General features: G+C 45.7%; 3 protein-coding genes across 5 annotated transcripts; 2 read left to right on the top strand and 1 right to left on the bottom strand.

Moving 5' to 3' along the window:
- Window positions 1–9,629: 9,629 nt before the first annotated feature.
- dhrs3b (dehydrogenase/reductase (SDR family) member 3b) lies at window positions 9,630–17,046 on the bottom strand. The gene is made up of 6 exons (XM_029502655.1): window positions 16,850–17,046; window positions 12,089–12,232; window positions 11,637–11,756; window positions 11,011–11,249; window positions 10,184–10,309; window positions 9,630–10,085 (listed from the first exon to the last, which is right to left on the bottom strand). Exons 1-6 carry the CDS (start codon window positions 17,042–17,044, stop codon window positions 10,001–10,003), a joined length of 909 nt encoding a protein of 302 aa, XP_029358515.1. The 5' UTR covers window positions 17,045–17,046; the 3' UTR covers window positions 9,630–10,000.
- A 764-nt stretch (window positions 17,047–17,810) lies between these two features.
- aadacl4 (arylacetamide deacetylase-like 4) lies at window positions 17,811–22,164 on the top strand. 3 transcript variants are annotated; one of them, XM_029502871.1, is made up of 5 exons: window positions 17,811–18,225; window positions 20,119–20,243; window positions 20,688–20,913; window positions 21,204–21,267; window positions 21,381–22,164. In XM_029502871.1, the coding sequence occupies exons 1-5, from the start codon at window positions 18,096–18,098 to the stop codon at window positions 22,162–22,164; spliced, it is 1,329 nt and encodes a 442-aa protein (XP_029358731.1). In that variant the 5' UTR covers window positions 17,811–18,095. The 3 variants fall into 3 exon arrangements, with proteins under 3 accessions (XP_029358731.1, XP_029358732.1, XP_029358733.1); XM_029502872.1 differs by lacking the exon at window positions 20,119–20,243; XM_029502873.1 differs by lacking the exon at window positions 17,811–18,225 and having other exon boundaries at window positions 20,049–20,243.
- Window positions 22,165–22,663: 499 nt separating this feature from the next.
- cfap107 (cilia and flagella associated protein 107) lies at window positions 22,664–24,498 on the top strand. Its single transcript, XM_029502755.1, has 4 exons — window positions 22,664–22,774; window positions 23,286–23,396; window positions 23,757–23,931; window positions 24,203–24,498. The coding sequence occupies exons 1-4, from the start codon at window positions 22,664–22,666 to the stop codon at window positions 24,496–24,498; spliced, it is 693 nt and encodes a 230-aa protein (XP_029358615.1).
- Window positions 24,499–25,061: the final 563 nt, after the last annotated feature.

Genomic DNA, 25,061 nt, shown 5'->3' with positions numbered 1-25,061 from the left:
ATAAAACTGGAGGCTCTCCATCACTAATTCGGTCAGAATGTGACAAAACAAGCATCTCTGTTTTTGCAGCGATTTATTTATTTGGCAGCTTTCAGGACGAGACTGAAAGCTGCCACTTCTGTGTCAAGGAACATTTTGTTACCCACAAAGGCAACTCATTCCACAAGCCTGATAAGGACGTTAGAGTGTCTGGTATTGAAAGACATTTTGTCTCCATTGGCAGGTCTGCAGGACCTGTCTCCCCGAGATGCCAGCAGACAGTTTCTGTCTTGTTGACAACAGTGTGATAGAAATAGAGAGCCAAGGGAAAGCAGGAGGGGGTGGCGGAAAAAAAAAAAAACACAGCATGAAGGGAGAGATTGAGAGAAGTTGAGAGAAGAGGTGGGCTAGAAGAGAGAGAGGTGAAGGAGGGTGCAGGGGGAACCGAGAGGGGACGAGGGGGAGAAGGAGAAGGGAGGGAGAGGTGGGAGTGGGAGGAGGGGGCAGGGGTGCCTGTGCGTGAGTAGAGGACCTCCCCGTGAACTGTGCAGTCGCGAGCCGGGTCATTGGGGCGAGGTTGTCAGAGCGTGCCTGAAACAGTACACCCAGGGGTTCAGCCAGAGTTCACACACTCAGTGTGCAAGATCCATGTCCCTCAGTCAGAGCTCGCCAGCCATACGCCAGAATATACACAGCAACACAGAAAAAACTCACGTGTATCGTTACACACATGCACGCACCGAGACGAGATCAAAAGCAGCAGCAGACAAATGCAGATGCACTCGCAAAAAAACTTGCAGGATGTTTAAAGTAGGATCAATCTCTGCAGCCTGGACTTGATTGGGAGTTCACACAGATGAGTAAACAGCTCGAGTCTTGCAGACTTTCTGTGCATGTGTGGTGACATATTGTTTTCATATCAGTGCAAGAAAAGTTCATCTCGGGGAGACATACGCAAAATAAACACGCAGAAGGAAAACTGAAAAGACTCTCTCTGCTCTTTAGGGAGAAGGAGATTTAGTGAACCACTGACTCACCGACTGATAGTGTCCATAGCCAGCAACAACACCAGCAACAGCACCAGTAACACTGTAACACACTGAGAGAGATTTTCTTTAATTCCAGTCAGTGTGGTTTAAATAGGAGAGGCCACTAAGCCAGAATCCCCTCTGTGTGACTGAGCTCTTTGTGGGAAAGCTGTCTGCTTTACTTCCATTGAAGACTGGTTGGCCCATTGTCAAACCCAGAGCTTGACCTAGTGTTGAACCCAATTGTCAAACTTGCAGTGTAGTGTGGGACCTTGATGGGGGAGGAGAGGCACCAGAGTGTGGTTTAGCTGACTGAGGCAAGTGTTTGTCATCTCCTGGTCCCTGAAAGAATGCTGCATAATGATTTCATACGTCTCAGCTAATGTAGTAAAAAGCTGTGAAAAGTGGAGCTTCCCATCAAAGCCTCTTTTTTCCAAAAATAAAAAAATATATGTGTATATAAAATTATCGCTGCGATCTAGGCTCAGCATATATATTCCAACATGTCATCGAAGCCCCTTCAGTCATGTGGTGACCACCGATCCCTCTGCCGGTTCTCACGCTGGGGATAATTCAGTCTTGTGTGACACATGAGGATTTGACAGACAGGCCCAGCTGTGGCAGTCAGGCGCCAGAGCACCACGCCCTCCAAGTCCAAGGCAGACAAGGCCCAAACCCAGAACAATTCAGTCTTTGTGGATCTACTGGAAACCATCAACTGCATCCAAATGACCGTAAGCTGTAGATACAAGCCAGATGTTGGAATTCCTCGGCTCAGTTCAATCTCAGTCCAGTCTGGCTCATCCAAGCCCGGCAGCGGAGCAGTGGCAGGGAAGGTGGGGGGGGTGGGGGGGGGGGCTATGACCATCCCGTTATATGAAACCCGGTCTAATCAAACAGAAGACGTCCACTCCACCCTGTCCCTTTGCCATATACGGTAGAACTGTCTAATTGAAAAATTGTGCAAAATCGCTGCTTTTCTTTTCTTTCTTTCTTTTTTTTTTTTTTTAACTCGGGGCTTTGTGACAATTGAAAACAGGCTGCTGTGCAGTTTTCATCATTTTGATGCTCCGAACCCGGTCGCGTCTCATGGGGGCAGCTGTGTTGCACATTACTTTATGTATAATTCCTTCTTTCAACCAAATTACCCCCAGATGCCCTCATCTAGATTAGTTATACTTAATGGAATGAGTTAAGAGAACACTAAACCTATTTAAACTTCTTTGCCACTCAGAGCCGCCAGAAAAAATAGCTGCCTGTCTGTGTGAGTTAGATAACTTCTTATGCAGAAAACTCTCTGAAGATCAGATCAGAAGTCAAAGCCACGCAGAGCACTTTCTTTCCCAAAGCATTTCCACTCTCCTTCCAAAAGCAGCCTATCTTTTAATCAGGATCACCAGGAGGCCACGATAAAATCTTGTAAGGTCTTCAGTGGTCCAAATCTGACATGCTCACGGTGAGCTGAAGGGAGACTCATTTGTCCCTTTGCAAGCTAATTACAGCTGGCTCAGCAACCACCCCCCCACATTCCCAGCCAACCTTTCCCTTCTGAGGTGTTGAGCGGGCAATTACTCTTCTTGGCTTCTGTGTGAAGGGTACAAACACAAACAGGTTACCCCCCCCCCCCACCCCCACTCGAATCGCTCATTTCTCTCTCCCTGACCCGACCCTGCAGTATTCGCAGGACTTGGACGGCATACAAGTGCGATGTAAACACACGCAGCCGTCTTCAGGTCCAGCGGCATGTCACGTGTGGGAGGATAGCAGCTTCGGTTTGGCCTCCCACATCCTCGATGCATTCGTCAGCCTGAGCTTTTTGTAGATGTTAAATTATCGATTTTTTTTTTTTTTTTCCTCCAGCAAATTCTCCTAGAAGTCGATTGTTTTTAGGAAAACACATGTACAGCAAAGCGATCACACTGAGTTGGATTTCATTCACTTGGAGATGCAGCTTGACCTCTGTGATGGCAGCCTCCGAAATTGGTTCCGCATGAGCGGGGGGGGGGGGGGGGCAAAATCGAAAGAGCAGTTTAATGATAGATCCTTCTGTCTGCGACCTCTGCTGCAAAAAAAAAGTGCAGCTTTCGCTTTAATGAAGCAGAGAATTAGGTGTGAATCGTACTCAGTGCGAGGTTTGCCTTTTTTTCAGACTTATAACCGAGCCCCATGCTGAGTCAATCGTTTTGGAAAGTGCTTTTCAGTTCTCCCGCTCTCCTTGATAACCCACATCCTCTCCTCAAAACCCTCAGTAACAGCTCTCCAGAGGGATGCTTTCATCCTGACGCACACTGTGTGTTTGGTCTGTTTCCATTTAGCTAAGTTCAGGTGTAGTTCACAGAGGCCGCCAACTCTGGTCACATGACTTTGCATGCAGGCTGTGGGCTTAGGAGCTTTTTTTGTTTGTGTAATGTAGCCCTGTGATAGACCGGGAGCTTCTGTGCCAACAGAAAAACTCCAAACGAGTGTCAGCTATTTTACATAAGCCAAAAAAAAAAAATCATCTATTTTTACTCCTGTCAGTCATACCGGAGCTCCTGCGGTGCGCGAGCCGCACATCTCGTGTCTTTCTTTGTCACGATTGTTAAAAAAAGTGTTGCATAACCTCTCGGTATCTGCTCTGCTCTTCGGATGAGGGCGCTGGGAGGACAGTGCCCTCCATCTGACCCACATCTGATTCACCTTGAGCAAGGCAGGCTGCTGGCGAAAAGCCACCGAGTCCACAGAGTTCAACCCGTGCTGCGACACTGTTGTGTAAGCTACGAGGAAGCCGCTCTGTAATAAATAAATCTGGCTGAAACGGTCCATCTGGGAACAACATTTTTCAGCCGAGCTCTCCTGACGTGATGCCTGGTGGGCTTTATAAATATCCTGAGCCCATCCGCAGCAATGTGAACTGTGTTTCACCCTCCCACACCCTTCCCCTTTGAGTGTTTGCCTTCTGCTCGCAGTGAAAAGCAGGCTTTACTTTGCTTTGTTTGTCCCTCAGCGCTTACCTCCCACTTTCTCCCTGTTAACTGTCAGTGTTCAAAAGCAGAACACTGGAAACCACATGTGAAACAGAACTCTCTTGGCTCCACAGAGTAGGTGACCCAGGGGGATTTTTTTTTATGTCATATGGGAACGCAAGAGGATCACAACTCAAATTGCGACTTCTCTCCTTTTGAAATCTGTGGTGGGCCTGTAACCTAAACTATTTGTGAGTGGCACTTTTTTTTTTTTTTTTTTTTTACATTTTGGAAACAGTCATGGTCAAAAGTAGATCATTATTTAATAATAATAATGATAATAAAAAACAAAACAAAACAAAACACCAAAGACATGACTGCAAACGAGCCACCTTCCCACTCGTGCTGCATCACTCTGATCTGCTGTTCTTCCTGATTGTGTCTGCTGGCACGACATGATGTTCTAGAAACCAGACTTAATGAACAACAGGAGATAGCGGAGGCAACGTTTTCTGCACTGCTCCGAACCCTTTTCTCTCTCAACAAAGATCGCCACGTAGATATTCTGTCCTCCTCTGCACGCCGCCATAGACAGAGGGCTGTGTAGATATGGCTGGCAGCGAGTGATGAATAGAACGCATGGAGAGTTATGTCCCAACTGCTTAAATGTTTGACCTTGTGTTGTACAGCTGCACCTCCGTCCACCTGATGCATATGTATGAGGCTTCTATCTGTAAAGGCCACATTCCTTAAATAGCCAGCAGCGGCTGAAGTAATTGAATTTTTCTCGCAAGACAAAATGCTAAAAGGTGATTTACTTCAGACTGATCTGTGCAATAGGCCTTTATTCCCCTTGCTGGGTGTGACGAGCCGTGCGAACGTGTTAAGTGTTAAATAGATTCTGCACGCGCTCACATTTGATACGTGAAAAGTTTCTTATCTGACACGATTTCCTCATTCGTTCTCAGACTGCCTCGAATTTCCCCACATTTGTCTACGGTGTCCTGGTTGTCCATGTGAGTGGGTTTTGGAGGACTGACACCCTCTGAGCTTGCTGCTCCCTCTGACCTTTAACCCCACAGTGTATAATAACTCTTACAGTTTGACAGGTCAACTGAGGCGTCACGGCTGGCTTCTTGCTGTGGGTTAGGGCCGAGCCTTTTTATCATACTACCCAGCCTGTGATGGATGAACCCAGCAACAAACTGGCGAGAGAGCTAACAGCATTGTTCAGAGAAAGTGGATAAGCTGGCAAACAAATGGCATCTTGCCGATCTCCACCGCACTACCTTCTTGTTGGGTCCGGCTTTATAGGCTCATTCAACTATTTGCTTTTGGCCGCATCTCCTTATGGGGTTTATTGAAGGCAACAGTTCACTACCCAATTTATGATAGCACCTGAGTGTGTAATTGCAGAGCAAGAGTGTACATAATGGTAGCATTAGTCCAAATGTAAAAATAAATAAATAAATAAATAAATAAAAATTATTTTCCCTGGTTGGCTACACAAAGTTGACAAAAGTGATGGTATTGAATAAGCGCTTATCCTTGAATAAATAACACTTTTCTATATTCCGCAGATATCGAATGAACAAAAATTGAAAATGGATATGAAGTGTTTGGGAGCACATTTATCACTGAGCTGCACCGAGCTTCAAAGTCACCGAGAACCATCTGCCAGGAAACTTGGAGTCACAGGACCCGTAAGTGTATGTGATGTGAATAATGACAGAATCCTGCACTGGCTGAGGTTTTACATGCGTTCAGCATCACTGCACAACAAGCCAAATGGACTCCAGATCCGGGCGCCTATAATATATTTAATGGATCATTGGAGGCTGACTTTCCAAGCCTCTGTGTTGGGATTACAAATGCTTGGACTGCATAAAGGAAAAATACTCTTAGTCTTGTTGTTCTCTTTCAAAGTATAGAGGAAGGAAATTCTGTGGTGCTCAGAAACTTAAGATAATAGAAACACATTTAACAATCGCAAATGCATCTGTTGCCTTTTCCAATGAACCATCTGACATTCAAATTATTTTTTGATGATAACACGGTCCCAAATGAGGCGAAATGTGCCGCACAGACGCCTGGGAATGCGGTCACAGCTGAGACAGCTACGCTCTCCAATTTCTCCCCATGTGACCGAGCCGCGAGTCCTCTGCTTCCACCTGCGCCTGGTCAGTCACTCTGGAACTGAGAGCCTTCAACGCGGAAAAGCCTTTCCAAGCCCCCTTTGATTTATTCAGTATTTGGCTAACCTTGTTCTGAACCTGCCCCGCGAGATTTCCAACCATTTTAGCCCTCCTCTTCGAGCATACGTGCACTACATGCCTCCTCGACCCAGTTCCATCCCAACATGCTTCTTCTCTCCCTCTGCTTTCGCAACAGCCCACTCAGAGAATGAGAAACAGGCCCTCGAAGGAGGCTCGGGTTCACTCTCGGCAGAACTCGTGCCCCTCCCTTCCCAGCGCGGGTCACCTACTGATCACAATGTGCGGCCCTATTGTCAGTGCGCAGGAGGGCATTTGTGGTTTGCCGGGATTCAAATGAATGTTTATGAGCCTTGTCTAGCAGCCAAAGGGCAGGAGCTAGCATAGCTTTTACGGCCGCTCTCTGTGGACTTGCCTTCGATTGCGTGTGCTTGCTTCGACTTGTGCTCAGATGTGGGGTGTCGCTGTGTGTGCGTGTGTCTAGATCTGTCATCTCCATATCCCTCATGGAGACGTTTGTTAAAGGCTAAAGTTTTCCACTCTGCATGACCACATAGATTATATTTATCTTTGATGTTGGCAGATTTGCAGTATTGACAGTTTTCAGCTGCGTCTCTCACTGCACATATTCAAGCCCAAGTTCGAGGTTCCTGATCGACTCATGACCAGGAAGGGCTGCATTAGGTTGAACTTGTGTTTTTTTTTTTTTTTTTTAATACTGAATTTTGCGTTGCTTGCTCTTATCTAAATACTCAGCAGCATGTGGAAATAAACACACAAGCGAATCCAGAGAACGTCAACTTGACAACACAACCAAATGCTGCAACTCACAAACTGTTGAACAAAAAATGCAACCCATTCAGATTCATCACTTTTTGGTGTTCCCTGGAAACACTCCTGCTCTGTTCAGGTATTTGGTTGTGTTGGGCGTATTTGTTATGCTTGTGTATTTGGCTTTGTTGTGAGTACTTGTTGTCAAACTGATGAATTGATGATGTGTTTTGTCTATTTAAAGTCTGGAGGTGGCGGGGTGCAATCAGAAGATCAAATCCAACAAAGAGAAGAATGACATTAATGTAGCCAGTCTGGAGAGGTGATCTGTCTGATGTTCGGTATGACAAGTCAACACACGAAGGAAACGATCCATTCCATGTGCGAGAGCAGACCACATTCTTTTGTTCAAGAAAATTAACTGTCATTTCATGTGGCGTGAAACAGCTGAGTCTTTAAATACTGACAGATGATCATCGCAAGAAGCGCAACATCATATGCAGCAGTAAGAAGCCCGTGGCGGCTCTGAACGCCGCATCGCTATCGTCTCATTTGAATGAGCCATTCAAATGTCCTTCAACTGTTCCTCAGCTGAAGCTACACAGTTGATTTGCATCCGTGTGTTTCCCCTATTTAAACATGGAAAGTCTTGAGGGAAAAAGAAAGAACAAAGAATCTATTGCAGTCTCTGCATCAGTTCAGGAAAAGTGCAGCCAAGTGTGGTATTTTAATTTTTACTGTCTTTTTGTTAAACCTCAATGTGGTTAGATTTAAAAATTCAGATTCATCATCTTCTATCTGTGATGTGACACAACACAAACCCTCCTCAGCCGTATTACTGCCTTCATTTCAGCTCATGATCCTCAGCGTGTCCTTGTCTTGAGCCCGTGTAGCCCGAACTTTTCTTTTTTCTGCCAGTCTTATCTTTATTTGTGACCTTTGAGCGGTGGACAGCTGACTAATCTTAAAATCGCAGGGGTCAACACACAACTGCAACGTTAGCAGCTCCTCACTGCGAACAGCTTACGTGGCGCACATGCCGGTCATTCAGTTGCTTAACGTCGACATGTTGTTGTGTAACTTGAGTTGCATAGGTGTTTAAAGTGTGTCTGAGATTGCCCGACCTAATTCTACATAAACAACACATGCTACACACCATACAAATACCATTTCCCTGAGGTTTGACTCTTTTTTTTTTTTTAAATTAAGAAACAGATCAATACAATAACCTTTAAAATTCTGATCTGACTTGCTTCAGTGAGTGAATATACACAACTAAGAAATGAGCTTATCTCAGCTGTTCTTTCCCTCATTAACTGTTGTTAATCATTAATCTCAATTATTTTTGCGTATCTTTCAATGTAATCATCCATATTGTTGTCTATACTGCCATAATACGAGCGCAATGGAAAGAAAGACACGAGACAGCTCTCCTTAGAGAACCACGGTACGGACACGGTTAAGTGTGCGAGGTGCTGCAGTGTCCCTAAGCATATTTCACTGAAAAGAAAGAAATCAATATTTTGGGAAATGCACTTACTTCAGCTTATTTCGCTGAGAGTTAGGTGAGCAAATCAATACCCTTCTCAGCACCTCTAAAGGTAAGACAGACTTATATTGCCTTTGGACAAAGCCAGGCTAAGCTGTTTCCCCCCCTGCTTTCAAGTCCTTATGCTAAACTAATCAGCTGCTGGCTGATTATTGACTGCAGAGGCGTGAGACTGCTATCAATGCTCTCTTCTAAAAGTAACAGTCACATTCTGCCATTGAATAAACTGCAGCTTTGTTATTATTTACTGTTAACACGCGTTCGGCCATCTTACATGAGGAATTCTTCCCCAAAGTTCCCCATAAGAATAGACTTTTTGTTTCGTTTTCATTTTTTCGCTCATCCCAGTTTCGTGACGTGCTTGAATAATACGAGACCGGGGTTGACAAATCTCATCCATGGTGAGTTTTCACAGATCTTTTCCTCTGCTTTGAGCTAAGCCTTGGAACATGCTCAGATTCATATGCAATAAGGCGAAAGAGGCTCCATATTGTCTCCTATTTTTTCTGGAATACGCCTCGGGGGTTTTTCACTAATGCAAATCACATTTATATGATCCACTACCTCAAAATGTGCAATTGCAGACATTATAAGCATTAGAGTGTATGAGCCAGGCTGAAAAAATTAAATTTGATATTTTATCTTCATAAGCGACTATAGAACTGTGTACTTTTTTTTACCCCAAGTTAACCTTTAATGATTGTCTCAAATTGACGGCCTATCTTGCCAAGGCCCAATTAACACAACAGCCTCTGTCTCATGTCTTCCTGTCCACGTCCATTGAAGAACCGTTAGATCACTCGGGACAGAAAGCCGTCCTGACAAACTTATTTTGAGTTCATTACATTTATGGAGAATTACACCATCCCCCTGCAACGTTTTCTGACAGAGAACAAACAAGAATATGCATGCCGCCGCCGCCGCCGCCACCGCTGCCCCCCGCAGCATGTGCTTTATGTTTTGACAACATCGTCTGTCACAGTCACTGATCTCATGCTTGGAATATATCAAAGGTGTTATCACGCTGCCATGGGAGTCAAAATCCAGACACAAAACAACCTCCCAAGTGTTTGCTTTTTTTTTTTTTTTTTTTTTTCCCCCTTTCCTGTTTTCGTCATGCACAGAGAAACGCAGTGTGTCTCTAAAAACTCCATTTTATTACCTGGTTTTGAATCAAAGACACATTAAAAGGCAGATCAAAAAAAAGACGTGTAAAAACAGGCTAAAAGTGGCACAAAAACAAAACAAAACAAAACATCCCAGATTAACTACTGGTACAAACCTATGCATGGCTTCTGTTCAATGAGAGAATGGCAATCAGTCCTCCAGACTATACAGACACGCAGTCACACGTACAAACGGGACCGGGGTGACACCCTTATGAACGTCCCCTAAGCATTTTGTCTTCACACTAGCACGGGGTCCCCTCCACTTGGAGATGTCTCTAAGGTCCATATTCCCTTCATTATACCCCAGAGATATCGAGGTCGCGCTCACATTCTGTGAAATCCAGACTCATGTCCTCCCTTTGAACGTGTTCATGCAGGTATAACTCCCAGAGAACTTGTGGATTTCTTCAAGTGCAACTTGCGGCATGAAGCTAAAAAGAACATAAAAACACCAAGGGTGGCGTGTTAAGCACGAGGCATAAATGAAAGGTGCAGAAAACAAGACCCATACCAAACGAAATCTGCTCACCTTTTTAAAATAACAAGAGCGTGCATCGTCCAGGGCAGGTAGAGGAAGGCCTTGTCAGCTCTGACTGCGTCCACAGTCCTCTGAGCCACCACCTCGGGTTTGAGAGGAGGAAAAAGCTGGGGAAACCTACAGGAAGAAGGAAAGGGAGATAGATGAAGTGATGATTGGATTTAACATGCATTTTCGGATGTGTCAGCAGTTCAGCTGCACTGGAAAAGTTTCGTAACATCTACAGAGATCTACAACAAACCACGAAGGCAGCAAATGAATGGGTTACTTGATGAATTTGCAATGAGGTCATTGGTATACAACTACTTTTGACTAATTCTTCGATCAATGCCATGTTGAGCCGAGAGAACAGTGAGAACTGACTAAGAGCTTGAAGGTTAGCTCAAAGTTTGAAACCTCCAATGTGTGAGTTCATGACTTTGTGCAGCCATTCATTGTGATGTATGAAGCCAGAGGACGACGAGGTCTTTCAGTAGATGTCAGGCGACTAGGGATCGGGTAAATTAAGTATTTTTACAGCCATCCAATCAATAACTGTCAAGCTATTTCACACTGAATCTCCAATGCCAACCACGTGGCTGGAGGGGAAGTCTTTTAGACAGTACAATCGATCCTGCAGGGTCGACTGATGCATACACGCTGCAATCATAACGAAAGTTAGAAGTGTTTCTACGTGTCAGTGTCAACAGTGAACTGACCGGCCGCAGAAACATTAAACCTTCCTTAGAACTGTGGTGCTAGCAAGGATCAAGGATGGATTGCCACCAGCCTCTTTAAATATGTTCAGCTTCAAGCCCCACTTCTCCGTTTGTGCTTACCTGACCCTCATGCCCTGGAACATCTCTGTGTTGGTGTGGAAGGGCAGCACCGTGGTGCAGCCGACGCCAGGACAGTCCAGCAAGCCCAGCGTCAGGCTTTCCATGAAGGCCAGCGACGAAGCCTTGGAGGTGCAATAATCTATGGCCCCGGGAATGGGAGACTGGGACAGGATGGAGTTTATGCAAACTACATGGCCGTGCTGCAGCTCCAGCATTCGGGGCAGGAAGGCTTTTGTAGTCTGGGCAGAAGAAAGAAAAAAGGGGAAGGGCAAAGACGAGGTGGAAGGGGGTTAAATACATTCTGCAGAACTGACAGGATAAACAGGCCTACACTGTAACAGAAGATTACATTTCCAAAGGCTGATAATTGCATTTCTGTCTGCTTACAACATAGTCTTTTGATATCCATTCAAAATAAAAAAAAAACACCACGAATTTCAAACCCTCTCTGATGTCTCAGGGGCTGCCGTAATGGCAGTCATGATTGACAAGTCTGGAGGGAGTGCCTACTGTAAATACTGTCATGCTGTAATCAAAATCTGAAAATGGTAAGGATAATCTGCGAGGAGGAATTCCCCTCCATCTGCATGTGAACTGGCCGTGCTTCAAATTCCTGCAAGTCTTACCCAGAACTGTCCCATGGTGTTGATATGCTGAGATTTCAGAAGGGCGTCGTCGTCGCTGTCCATCAGACTTTTGCCGTGGACCACAGCTGCGTTATTCACTAATATCGTAACATCTCCCACCTGAGATTAAAAAGTGCAACAGTAAGAGGAGGGGTGGGGGGTTGGACACAGTCAAACATCTTGTGCTTTGCCTTTTCTGTCTGCTTTCATGAGATGACACAGTTGTGCTGCACCAGAGCTGTCAGCAATATTCCCTGCTCTTTATTCAGATATTTCAGATGAGGTGTAATCTATACACCAGATGGGAGACAGAGCAGCTCAGAGCCAACATGCATAGAGAGGAAACGGAGAGGCATCCGAGAAAAATTATTTATGATGTGTTTCACTGTGTGCGAAAGACATTTCTCTTCCTTCAAGTATAGAATTTCTGGATGGAGATTAGCCCGGCGTACCTTTTCTCTCACCACCTTGGCTTGCTTGTACACTTCCTCCCGATTGGCCACGTCGCACAGGAAATAGTGGCACTCTGTTCCCGAGAGAGAGATCTCTTCAGCTGTTTCTTTGAGGCACTTCTCTGTTCGGCCCCACAAGATCACCTGGCAAATAGAATGACATTTTCACAGGTTAGAAAGAAATAGAAATAGACAAGTATGGAACAACCTAAGATGCAATGTGAACTGTTTGCTGGTGAAATGAACAAAGAAAAAAAGTTGTTTTTTTGGTCCATCATCAACAAAACATGACGTGCGTTTTGTGAAATTGTTCTGGCAATGAGACCTGAAGATCTTTGTGCAGCAATTCTCTTTTCATTCAGAGAACAGAGAGGCCATTTTCACTCCAACAAATAGTTTTCGAGCAAGATTAAAGGCTTGAGGGGTGGGGGTTGGGGGGGGGATTTGCTGTGTGAATGAATTGTCTCTTCATCCACCAGGAGACTAAATGAAGGCTGGTCATTTGAGCAGGGAACATGGGGTTGGACGGGAGGGTGTGTGTGGGGGGAGCTGAGGGTGGCGGTGGGGAGGTGGGGGGGGGCTAGTGATTGGGCAATTAGATCTGTCAGTCTCTGGGGTCAGGGAAAGGTAATGAAATCAGGGGGTGAGCCCTCCTCATCTCTCAAACACAAATTCTCTGCGAGATTACACGGCCTGTTGGGCAGATGAGCCCCGTCATTTCTGGTCAGGGAGTCTGAAAACGCTGCGTGTGTGAAGTGGTGAGGACGGCAGTGTGGGATTTGGCCGGTCGCCCGTGACCAAGGTTAATATTTGAGCAAAAAAGTCCTCTGGAAAGTGATCTTGAGTATGTGAGAGACAGGGAAGGAACAGCATGTGTGTGTCTGCCTGTTAGTGAGTGGATCATCAGAGTCACTGCAATTGTTTTACACCAATCTTTAGATCTGGTCGTTGGGTAGGATGGATTCACACTGATGTTAATTTTGACATGAGAGACATCAACAAAAAAAAAAAAAAAAAAAAAAACACAAACAGAGAGGTATGATATTGCCAACTCTGTTGTGCTTTTTGAGTTAAGGATGGTTTACTGAATCAACAATTTCCATTGCAGTACCTCCAACAGGAGTGCTGGGTTTTATTATGTTTCACTTTCAAGGGACCCACTTTTTTCCCTTTTTGCACAAATGGAACCACCAACCTGCACTAATGGGACATTTCTCACCATCTCGACACCTTTAAAAATGTACTTAGCCTTAGTTCAGAGCCAAACATAACACACAGGCAAATACACTCTGTCAATTTGCATAACCACAGCCTCCCAAAACGTACGGCATTAACTCTGTTGCTGTTGGTTTTCAGGCAGTTTTCACGGCTCAGTAACTATCCAATTGCAATAGTGGCAGAAGCAAACCAAACACAGACATATTGACAGTGTTAAGCTCCAGAGACATCAAAGATTACAGACTGGAATGTGTTCTTTATTTCTTTTATCAGATCTGGAGCAATAAGTGTTTGGCTTCTACTGTGAACGGTCCTTGTTTGAGTTGCTTGGGATATTTTTTTTTTCTTTTCCTTGTTTGTTTGTTTGCTTCATTTGCAAACCCATTTAAGTAATCAGTGAAGGCAGACAGGTCTTGATAAGTAACCGAAGGCTTTTAATAGGATTTGAGCCTTACAAACAAAGCTGAAAGGCTTCATTAAAAGTCAGCACTCAAACTGTGCTCTCCTGTTAAAATGTTATTTAATTCATTAGGTTTATCACCCTTCACAACACGCAAGACCCCTCAGAACAAACAGGTATCGGCCAAATTGCTATGTGGATAGAAACAGAAAGAAAACAGTTTTTAATTGACCTTGCACAACCACACCCCCGTCCCACCTCCTCGTCCCAACCTGCTTTTGGCTATCGGCGAAAAAAACGGTAATTGTTTTAGACAAAGCTTGCCTTACAAAACGCGGCGTCGACACGTGTTATCTGTAAAAACCGCTCTCATCAACACAATTAATGCTGCGAGGCCCAGAAAAAAAAACAAAAACAAAAGAAAGACCTTGAGGAGGGCGCAGATGCCACTCATTACTGTCTGAGGTGTACATCTACGTGTCCCCAGTAGCTCCAGCTGGATTACAGTGACACTCTATCCCTCCGTTTGAATGTATGGGTGGGTATGAACCCTCCTTTTTTACACCCATTGTAAGGGCCAGTGGAGAGGCAGCACACAGAGGGGGCAGCAGGAGTTCAGGAGGCAGTCGCCTGCCGCTGTCTAATTACTGCGGAGACAGCAAGGTCAGTTGCAGGGCAATACCCAGCTGGGAGCAGTGCGCTTCCCGCCTCCAACACAACACACACACACACACACACTCAAACCTGTTGTCCGTGTCTGGGATTGGTTCATCTTCCCTGCAATGATCTCTTTATGTAATGCTAACAACCCCATAAAACCCCGTGTTTTCTGGAGTTGCTGTTACGGTGCCGAAAACATTTGGAAATGGAGCTGTTAAGAAATGTGCTCTGAACTATTTACTGGAGGACTGTTGTGAAAGCCCCTTCCGTGTTGCTCTGAACTTGGATTATGATTGAAAAAAAAAAAACAGAAACAAAAACAAACTTTGATTCCCTGCCCCCTCCCACCCCACCATCCAGCCACCCTTGGGTCCCCAGCTTGCCATCTAGCCAAATTCTTTTATCAAAGCTGTAGTCGGTCTTCCTCACTCTGTGAAAAAACCCCAAAGGCCCGAGCACAAGGAAAAGGAAATTCCGGCTGTCAATCACAAAGAGGCTCAAACTGGGGTGAGCACAAGTTCATAGAGGTTAGTCCTATTCATAATTACCGTCCTGTTTCCTTTTAGCATCTCTTTAGGCAAGAAGTAATTGTCATAGACATTACCACAGGTGTTGTTTTCAAAGCCTTCACACCTTGATAATAGCCAACAATGGGGTGCTGAAAAGCATGGTGACATCCTTTGTTGTGCAGCTGCAAAGTAAAGCTTTTAAAACCCACTGGTTTCTTCTTGCTCGTTCCCCGAGGAGTTGGCATTGAAAGACAGAGCGAGGCAGTTAATGTTTCAATGAGCTTTTAGCAATGTTTTCAAGCTGCTAAAATTGCGCCTTAAGAGTGGACCCACTGCCCCCCCCCAAAAAAAAAAAGAAAAAAGAAAAGGAAAAGAAATGCAGAGCGCATGTAACACATGTAGCGGTAATTACAACCCGCAGCTTTCAGTTGGGCGTCTCTATGCTTTCTATCAGGGAAATTGCTGCCATTTTCTTTGCATGTGTAATGATGACTCCTGCCTGCGGTGATCAAAAATAGAGCTGCGCATCAACACGTTAGTGCTTGGAGGGAAAAAGGGAAAGAAAAAAAAAAAAAAAATTGGGACGGGAGCCCATAAGGCACTTGGCTGAGTAATGCTCAGACACGAGATTGGTGAACAAACTGTTAGCAGGGATGATGCTGATGGGAACAGTGGTTAGTCTGGGCTGCTCTGCTGTGATGAGCAGCTGTCTATGTAGCCACTGGAGCATTTCAGGCCCAAGTGACGGCTGCGTGTTGGGGTTGGGTGGGGGGGTGTCAGGGCGAGGGATGGGTAAAGGGTTTGAGTGGTTCTCTCTGCAGTAGGAAAGACTGAAAACATTACTTTTAATGTGGCTTTGGATTTGAGGGATTTGCAAAACATGACATGAACGGATCGGCCCAAGTCTGTGGAGTAATCAGACGGCTTTTGGATCCACTTAAATCTGCGTCGCAGGATTTTAAACAGTGGGATCCCATTTGACTGAATACTCAAAACATGAATAACAGCCCGCGGAATTCATTTTCACATCCAGCTGAGGGGGGAAGTCATGACACATCATAACTTCAGTGTCATCGTAAAAAGAACTTGTCATCAAACGTCTGACTGCATTTGACCTGTTGACCTCTTGAGCGTGCGTCATCTGACCACCTCCGGCTGCCACCTCCCTATTGGTCTAATCCAAGATGAGCCAAACTGTTCCACCTTCACTTTGTCTCAACGTGCAACCCCATAAAAAGGCATCTCATGTCCGCATGCTACACTTGAAAGCAAAACCTAATCTGGCTTTTATTAAAAATGCTGTGGAGCCTTTTGTTGTGTTGAGATATGTTGGCAGATTCTGTTGCAGAAACTGCTCAAAAAAATGGCAAGAAACTGTGGAAACTGTAATGGGGTGATTGCTGGGCTGTTATTATGCGAGAAAGCAGTTTCAGAGCAGCTTTGGTGCACAGACCCCCCCCTACACACACACACACACACACACACACACACACACACACTGGGCCAATACCTCCATCAGGCTCAAACCATTGTATCACAGATGTGTCAGTCATAAAAAGAAGCAGTGCAGACCCCGGCAGAGAAAATGTCAGGCCGTGTGCTGCGCTTAATCACATTTATCAGAGCTACCCAGACCTGCCCTCTGGTTGACCCACCGCTGTTGTGCAACACTTGAACCGAAAACTGAAGGGCTGTGCCTCCGGTCTCAGTGGGACCAACGAGGCTGCACAGAGGTCACGACCGGTTCCTCCATCCGTGCAACACGAAAACAACAGCACAAGGTGTGCAGGGCTGACCTGCATTTACCTGGAGGCTGGAGGAAGTGGGGGGAGGGGGGGAGTCAGACTTCGACTCCAACTCAAAAAAAACAACAAAACAGCATAAATACTAAAAGCATGCGTGCATGCTGTTTCCCAATGCGTCTCTGCTGGGGGGATGAAGTGCGTGCAACAAGTGGTGCGCGGCGAAACGTACCTTTCTGGCTCCCTGTTTGGCGAACTCTTTGGCCAGATGACGTCCGATGCCGCGTCCGCCGCCGGTGATCAACACCACCTCCCGGGTCAGGTCCTTCCGCCTGCTCGGCCACAGCCACGCCAAACTCGCTCGGACTATATAATAAAACATTTGAACCGGGAAAAGAAACATACGACATGCGCTCTTCAGCTCCATCTCTGAAGGTTAAAAAAAAAAAAAAAAAAAAGTGCTGGCAAGTTACAATATTTCCGCCGCGACTTTTCACGCGCACCGCAGATATTATTATTAATATTATTAATAATAATATTTATTATTATTATTATCACTACTACTTCCGACCGACTCGTGAGCTCCCCGCAAGTTTACCCGCATGCAAACAGTCTCATCTGCAGCGTCACACGGTGTTGCATGAGTAATCCACGGTGGGAAAGCTCGGCTGAGTGACTTGTGGGGGCTCTGACATGTTAGTCGACTTGCATCGGGCTCCCGGAGCGGCGTGAGTGATCGGTGATTAAACGGGCCGTCAGCCGAGAGGGAGAGAGAGAGAGAGAGGGAGGGAGGGAGGGAGAGAGAGGGAGAGAGAGAGAGAGGGAGGGAGGGAGAGAGAGAGAGAGAGAGAGAGAGAGAGAGGGAGGGAGGAAGAGAGAGAGAGAGGGAGGCAGGGAGAGAGAGAGAGAGAGAGAGAGAGGGAGGAAGAGAGAGAGAGAGAGAGAGAGGGAGGGAGAGAGAGAGAGGGAGAGAGAGAGAGAGGGAGGAAGGAAGAGAGAGAGAGAGGGAGGCAGGGAGAGAGAGAGAGAGAGAGAGAGAGGGAGGGAGGAAGAGAGAGAGAGAGGGAGGCAGGGAGAGAGAGAGAGAGGGAGGAAGAGAGAGAGAGAGAGAGAGAGAGAGGGAGGGAGAGAGAGAGAGAGAGAGAGAGGGAGGGAGAGAGAGAGAGAGAGAGAGAGAGAGAGAGGGAGGGAGAGAGAGAGAGAGAGAGAGGGAGGGAGAGAGAGAGAAACGCGAAGCACAGCTAAGGGGGTGACGCTCCTCTGTGCGCGCTGCCGGACACACACACACACACACACACACACACAAAGCGCACGCTGTAGTTGTGTGGTTGTTGTATTCCTGCAGTCCGTCCTGTCTGTCCTCTTTATGTATCAGCGCCTCTGGCCCGGTTTGTCTGCCTCCACTGGTGGAAGGACCTGGCTGAACCCGAAGGGGAGGTTTGGAGGGGCATTAATCCTGATTGACATGTTAAGCGGGGATGAATATTTTTGCCCTAGTGCCCGTCTGCCCTGAGCCCCCCCACTTCCTCCTCCTTTATGTGTCTACAGCAGAGGTGGTTCTCAATCTGTGGTCCGGGGCCCCCCAGCGGTCGACCCAACGTGTCCCAGGTGGGTGTCCAATCTGTCTCTCTTTTTTCTCTGAGGGGCCCATATGGGAGCGTTAACCGCATAATTTTATTGACTTGAACTTCACCTCGTTACGCAACACGCCGGATAAAGACCATTTCGCAATCAAAGGTGTCATTGACAGTTATAAGCTAATGCAAAATCAATGATAATAATAATAATAATAATAATAATAAATCACATGTAAAAGCACCAGATGAAAAAAAAAAAAGACTCAGCCAGTCTTTGGTCCAGCCCACCAATGAATTCAATAAAGCAAATAAGAAAAAAAAAAAAAACACACAATCAGCAGAGCACTGTTCAAACACACAAATAAGAAACAATTGTAACAATTGTAACCACAACACCACCCAGTGATTATTAGGCAATCTGTGCTCAAAGCCCATAATGACAAGTACATCTGCTTGTGTGTCCTTGAGCCAGTTACTCATCTTGGTTGTTTTTTTTTTCTTCTCTCTGATGCTGAAAAGGCTGCAAACAAATCTGCAGCCCTGCGATCTGACTCAAAGACAAGCCTAGGTGCTTGGCACGCCGCCCCGCAATGTCAATTGCAGCAGTTATGGCTTTCACACACACAGTATTTGCTGACTCGTGTGCAATTGTAGTCGCAGCGTATGTACAAACGGTTGTTTGAACCCAATTTGTTGTGTTAACATTATTTTTGAAGCAGGCTCTATCTTTCTGTGCAATTTGGGAAAAATAGGTCAGCACAGTCTCAGAAACTTGTCAGGGTGACAAACAGAAGACTGCATGAATGCCTCCTAAACAAATCCTGTGAATTTGTTGGCCTCAGACAAGATTCCAGTCTGTGATTTTTGGCCCTGGCACTGTGATATTTTTTTTTTTTTTTTTTACTGGGTATCGCTGAATGCAGGACTTTTTCAGCAACTGGGAAGGGTTTAAGGAGCAGGCTCACAATGGTTGCTTTGTGCTGGGCTCTGCTACTTAGGGAAGGCAGGGAGGCTCTCGGGGGCTGCTAAAAACTCAAAGACAGCACGACTCCAGATGCTGCATTTATTTTGGAAATATCTTGAGACGTACAGAATGTGAACCCAAAGTCTGGAAGCTTACGCCGAAGCATACCCAGCTTGAGTGAGATGAAATAAAAGTTAGTGGAGTTGCAAAAAGAAGACGGAGAGAAAAAGAAAATCTAAATATATACATTGGAGTTAGTTCCAAATAGGTTCAGCCTGTGTGATGAATTCAGTAATGTGAGCAGAGGGGCATTCCAACAGGCAAGGGTTATTTATACTCGTGCTATCACTGCCACCTACAGATCAGTAATGAAAGTTCAGATAAGGGTGTGTCCGTCTCACAACATTTTCTTTCCCTAAACGCCAGACAATAAGGATGCCGCTGTGCAGCTGTGGTGCAGCCACACGCAGCACAGCTTCCCTCAGTGCCAGGGGCAGGAAATACGACGTGCAAAAAAAAAAAAAAAAAAAAAATAATAATAAAAAAGAGCACCACATCCTTCAGATATTTCTGACAAATATTCCACGGGCTTGAAGGCGACTTAATGGCAGCTCTGGAAATGTATTTGTACTGCTGCATTATCATAAAAATATTTTGTGCAATATTCCGCACTGGAACAACTTGGTTTCTTTGGGAAACGTGTAATTACTTTGACTACACAACCATAAAATATGCGCAGGAATATAATTGTTTTGCTGGGCAACAGGCAGCGAAACATGTCATTAAGTGAAACCAAGGTCAGAATACATTGCATGCGGATGTAGGTGGGGTGGAATAGGGGGTGAGAGCAGGTAGATAAAACATTTACTCCTAATGACTTACCTTCGACAGAGCAGACCAGCAGTGCCATGGACATCGGCTCGGCAATTTTAATAATTGGGTTTGCTGCTCTTGTTGCAGCCTTCCTCCTTCTGGTAATTGGACTTATGTACTCCGAGCTGATGAATTCAGACATTCCTCGCGGGGTTACAAATAGTGGGAAACTGCACACGGTTCATGGCTTGTTTATTGGCATAGCAATTGTGGTGAGTATCTACATCATCTATGGAATAGTTAGCGCTTATTATTTTGTGTGTCAAGCATGTTATTGTATCTGCTGTAATTAACTTTTTTTTTTTATTTTTTTTTTTACTTAATATATTATTTCTTAGAATTAAGGAAAAGGCTCCTGCTGGGGAAAGATTAAAAAAATATAGCCAGGCCCTCGTCAAATATTGCTGTCCTTTCTTTGTCCTCCAGCAGTTGATAAAGCTGAGATCAGAGAAACTTTAGATAAGAAATTGAGTCGAACAATGATGCAAGGAAGGCAAGGTCAAGTGTTCCCCTCCTTTGATGTTGTCATAGTAAACACGGCTTCCCAGAGAATAACTTTCACTTTGACTTTCTCCATCAAGATTTGTCTTTTCCTTTTCTTTTTTTTTAAACATCGCCTACCATTTGTGATAAGCTTGCCCTTCCTCTTCTGCCAGGGCCGAATCCTGCACCGTCTGGGCATTTGCCATCAGGTCAGCTTTATCCGATGGTTCGTGGCCTGTTTTCTGTGCCGCTTAAATCCAGTTCCCGCGGGTCTTCGTGTGAAGGACCTGAAGTTTTCTGAGGTGCCGGTGCGAGTCTATGAACCCAGCACTGCTCGTGACGGCCTGAGAAGAGCTCTTGTGTATCTCCACGGAGGCGGATGGGTGCTGGGCAGTATAGGTACATAACATTAATAATATTAAAATGAAAATAAGTAAATTCAAACAGAAACATTCAAAAACGGAACAGATCATTGAGATATATCAGCTAAACATTCACCTAATTCGGAACGTTTGACTTTTCTATCTGCCGGGTAACATTAACCACCAGGATATCTACAGGACACAAGGAGACATACAATGCAGATAAAAATCTGTGGAAATGCTTCAATAAATTAAAAATACTTTTTGATGGGCAACAACAAAACCATTTGTTACCTGCTGTCCTGATGTTCTGGTAATCGTGAACAGATTCGGTCGATGAAGTCTGTCGGCACATCGCTGAGAAGTCTGACACCACCGTTGTTTCTGTTGGGTATGTAAACATTTCCTTAATATGCTGAAATAGCCAAGACTTTTTTTTTTTCTAGCACATGGCTAGAATTCACCACATTGCCCCCCCCCCCCTTTCCGTCTTCCCTCTCACAGCTACCGATTAGCCCCTGAGCACAGGTACCCTGCCCAGCTGGACGACTGTGAGGCGGCGACGTGTCACTTCCTTTCTGTTGCCGAGGCAGAGTTCAGCGTGGACTCTCGCAGAGTGGCAGTCGGAGGCGACAGCACTGGGGCTAACCTGGCTGCAGCGCTGTGCCAACGGCTGGCTGGGAAAGAGGACGGACATCTGCCGTCCCCCTGCGCTCAGGTCCTCATCTACCCGGCCCTGCAGATGGCAGATTTCAACCTGCCCTCATACCAGCAAAATCATGCTGTGCCCATATTGTTTCGTGGCCGGATGGCGTTCTATTTCCTGCAGTACCTCAATGGGGACACGTCTTTGTGCCAAGACGTGCTGGAAGGCAACCATGTCCCCACTGAGCTCAGGCCACGCTACGAGACATGGCTGTCCCCTTCCAACTTACCTCCCGAGTGCCTCGCACGTGGTTTCTCTGAATATCCAGCCCCAGAATATGATGGGGAGGTGTATCACATTATCAAGGCCGGTTTAGAACCGGAGGTCTCGCCTTTACTGGCGGACGATTCTGTCCTTCAGAAAACCCCGCCAACCTTCATTCTCACCTGCGAATATGACGTCCTGAGGGATGATGGGATACTTTACAAGAAACGGCTGCTGGACTTGAAGAAAGATGTCACCTGGCAACACGTGAGGGACGGGTTTCACGGCATGATTAACTTTTTCGACCAAGGCTGGCTCACCTTTCCCTCTGCACAGCCGATCGTTTATAGTGTTGTGAACTATGTGAAAACACTGTGAAGACTTAAAATAGTCTAATGAATGTTCTTCTATCATGACTCTGCATTTTAATAAACTAAAATTTGCCTCCAGTGCCAGAGTATTCTTCTTCATTAAAAGTATACTCTTCATGCAAGACAAAAAAGTAATAAAAATAAATACAGGATGTCATAAACATACCATGTTTTATTCCCAAAATGAAAAGTAGCCTAAGGACACAAAGTCTGGCAGCTATTTCTAGCATTATTTTAACAATATAGAGAATGCTGCTAAAAGGTAAATGTCATGCCCTAGCCTTAAGGAATAAATGTCTTTTGAGCAGAGATGTGAGACATCTCCCATTTGCTTCCAGGATCCGATGCTTGCCTTGCCTTTCACTGTTTGCTGTATCCATGGCAACCGAGCTCTTCTATTTCCCCTCGCTGCCTAAGCCATTGTAGGGGCCAGGTGAATGCACTCGCATGCTATGTGTTTGACATGGTAACCGAGCTAGTTAGACGGGTTTGACACCGGGTGAGGCATGAACCAGACGGGGGTGGCGCAGGACAAATGGGCGCAAACCGGGTGGAGAATAGAACCGAAATATGCAAACAAAGTGCTTTTAGGAAACTGGGCAGAAGAAAGACTCCAGGTAGGCATTTTCTGTGCTTATTGTCTGCCACTTTTATCCACTATATCAGGAAGGCAGTGGGCCTACAATGGAGGGCCGTCTTAGTGTGACAAATTCCAAATTAGATGTGCTGAGTTTAAGCAAACCGCTTCAATTTAAAGAATTTGAGAAATGAGAAACCCAGACACTGCGCTGCAGATCCAAAACATAATACCACAGCAGAGGCAGAGTGCCAAAGGTTTCTGTCACACCTCAGTTGGTAGTCAAATCTATACCAAAGTGATTAGGCAGCCCAAATTGAGCTACTTTAGCAAGGCGTCCTAGAGGGAGAGGCTAAAGCAGGAGACTAATTGCATTGACGCGCGGTTCGGCCATGGGCTGGTGGTTCGGGATCAGGAGGAGGAATGACTTAAGAAATACTGTACAACAGCGCCGATCGATAGTGAAGTGTGAGCTTTGCTGATCCATGCGCCGAGCTCATTGCTCAAGTCCCCGTGCCCTTCGCAATGTCTGTTTACTCTGTCTGAAACAGTTCACTCGGGAGCCTAAGACAGCCAACAGCACCAATCGCGTAGACTACAGGCCCCACTGGGACTTCAAGCCAGACGTCTCTGAGAGAGGATCTGCCCTGCTGAGAGCTGAGGTCAGCCTGTAACTGCTCATTCATGGCATTAACGCCAATCGAATGCTTGTCACAACCCTGCAAGTCAGGGCTTCCTTCTTCTAAGATTGTGGCCGCTTCTGCATAATGTTGAGGCCAAGATAAAGGCCTGCGATAAAACTCTTTATGAAAGCAAGTTTCTGGTGAGACTCAGCAGTCACGTAAATGTGTGAAACCATCAGTCCTAGAGGGCACTAAAAGGCTAGTTAGAGCAATTTGCTGCTGTCACACAATGAGCCTCTTGAAGATTATTGTAAAAGAATAGGCCACTCACTCCATATTTTATCCTGTGAAGGCCAACGCATACAGGCTATGTTGAGATGACTACATATTGTCTTCCAGGGGCTTTCATCCAAACAGCTATTTCCCTATAATGGCCCGCCATCCTCTCATTACTCGGTCACACAGTATGAAGATAGCTACAGGCGGAAGCACACCAATGCTTTGCCCACTCTCCGACCCTGGCATCCAGACAGCTTGACATGGCAGCCTGAAACGTCAAACAGGCCAATTTCTGGTAAGACCACAGTTTCAAGTGCCACGCCACTCCTGCCTGAGGGTACAGATTATACATGGGAAATAATATATTAAATCATCCAGGCGCTGGCTCCGAATGTGGAGCGAACATACTTGAGCGTGTTTCATTTTGAATGCACAAAACACATCAGCAGTTGTGGTTATGAACAAATAAATCCGGGCGGCCCAAGACGCCTTTTATTGTTCCAAATCACTCAGCAGTGTAATTAATGGCCGTGCTTATCTTCCCCTTCTCCGTGCTGCTTTTCCAGCCCTTCCAACCAACTCGGGCCTGCTGCGGTCCACAAGGCACCGTTTGGGAAAGCAGCAGTCACACCTCTCATCGCAGACTGTATACAGGTCAGCATACCAGAGGCACCCACTTACCGCCTTCTGCCAGAGCCGCTGCGCCAGGGCTTCACACGCGCTCTCCAGCCAACTCCATGCAGCCAATCAAAACAACAAGGACTTGGATCTGAGAGGGCGTTCGCTGCTACAAGTCCCAGATCATTCTTTCAGTCTACTTTCGCCATCACAACAGGCCCACAGAAAACAATGTGGCCGCTGAATTGCCTCTCGCATGCTGCTTGTTAATTTAGAAGTGCTGCTCAAAGCGGAGCTGCTTTGTACTTCCTCTATTTTATTAGTGGGCTGCAATGAAGATATTTAACAGAGCGGACCATTTGGGAAATTAAAATGAATTTAAAAAAAATTAAACATGATTCTCATTATGTGGCTGAGACGGCTTTGGTAGATTTACTGTGCACTGTGCTGTGAGGAGTTTTAATGTTTATATACATTTCTGTATGTGTGTCTGTGTTCAGGGCTAAAGAAGAAGGAGGAGGGTACTTATGAATTATGTCCGTCCTTCCAGAGAAGAATAACATGCAAATTCTCCCTCCCTCCCTCTCCCTCCCTCCTTCTCATTGCACACTTAATATCTGGGATGCTGAATGGATTTTCAGTATTACCCTCCTCTGGGGAAAGGAAAAAGGATATGGGGGTAAAATAATAGGGGAGGGAAGAGACAACAAAAAACAAAACAAAAGTCTGGATGCCAGAATTGACCGGGGTATTGAGGCAAACCATAAGCCATGAGTCTTCCAAGGCAACGTCTGATGGGACATGTCT

Source organism: Echeneis naucrates, chromosome 5 (genome assembly GCF_900963305.1).
Source record: "Echeneis naucrates chromosome 5, fEcheNa1.1, whole genome shotgun sequence".
NCBI lineage: Eukaryota > Metazoa > Chordata > Actinopteri > Carangiformes > Echeneidae > Echeneis > Echeneis naucrates.
This window is presented reverse-complemented; position numbering and strand designations above follow the sequence as displayed.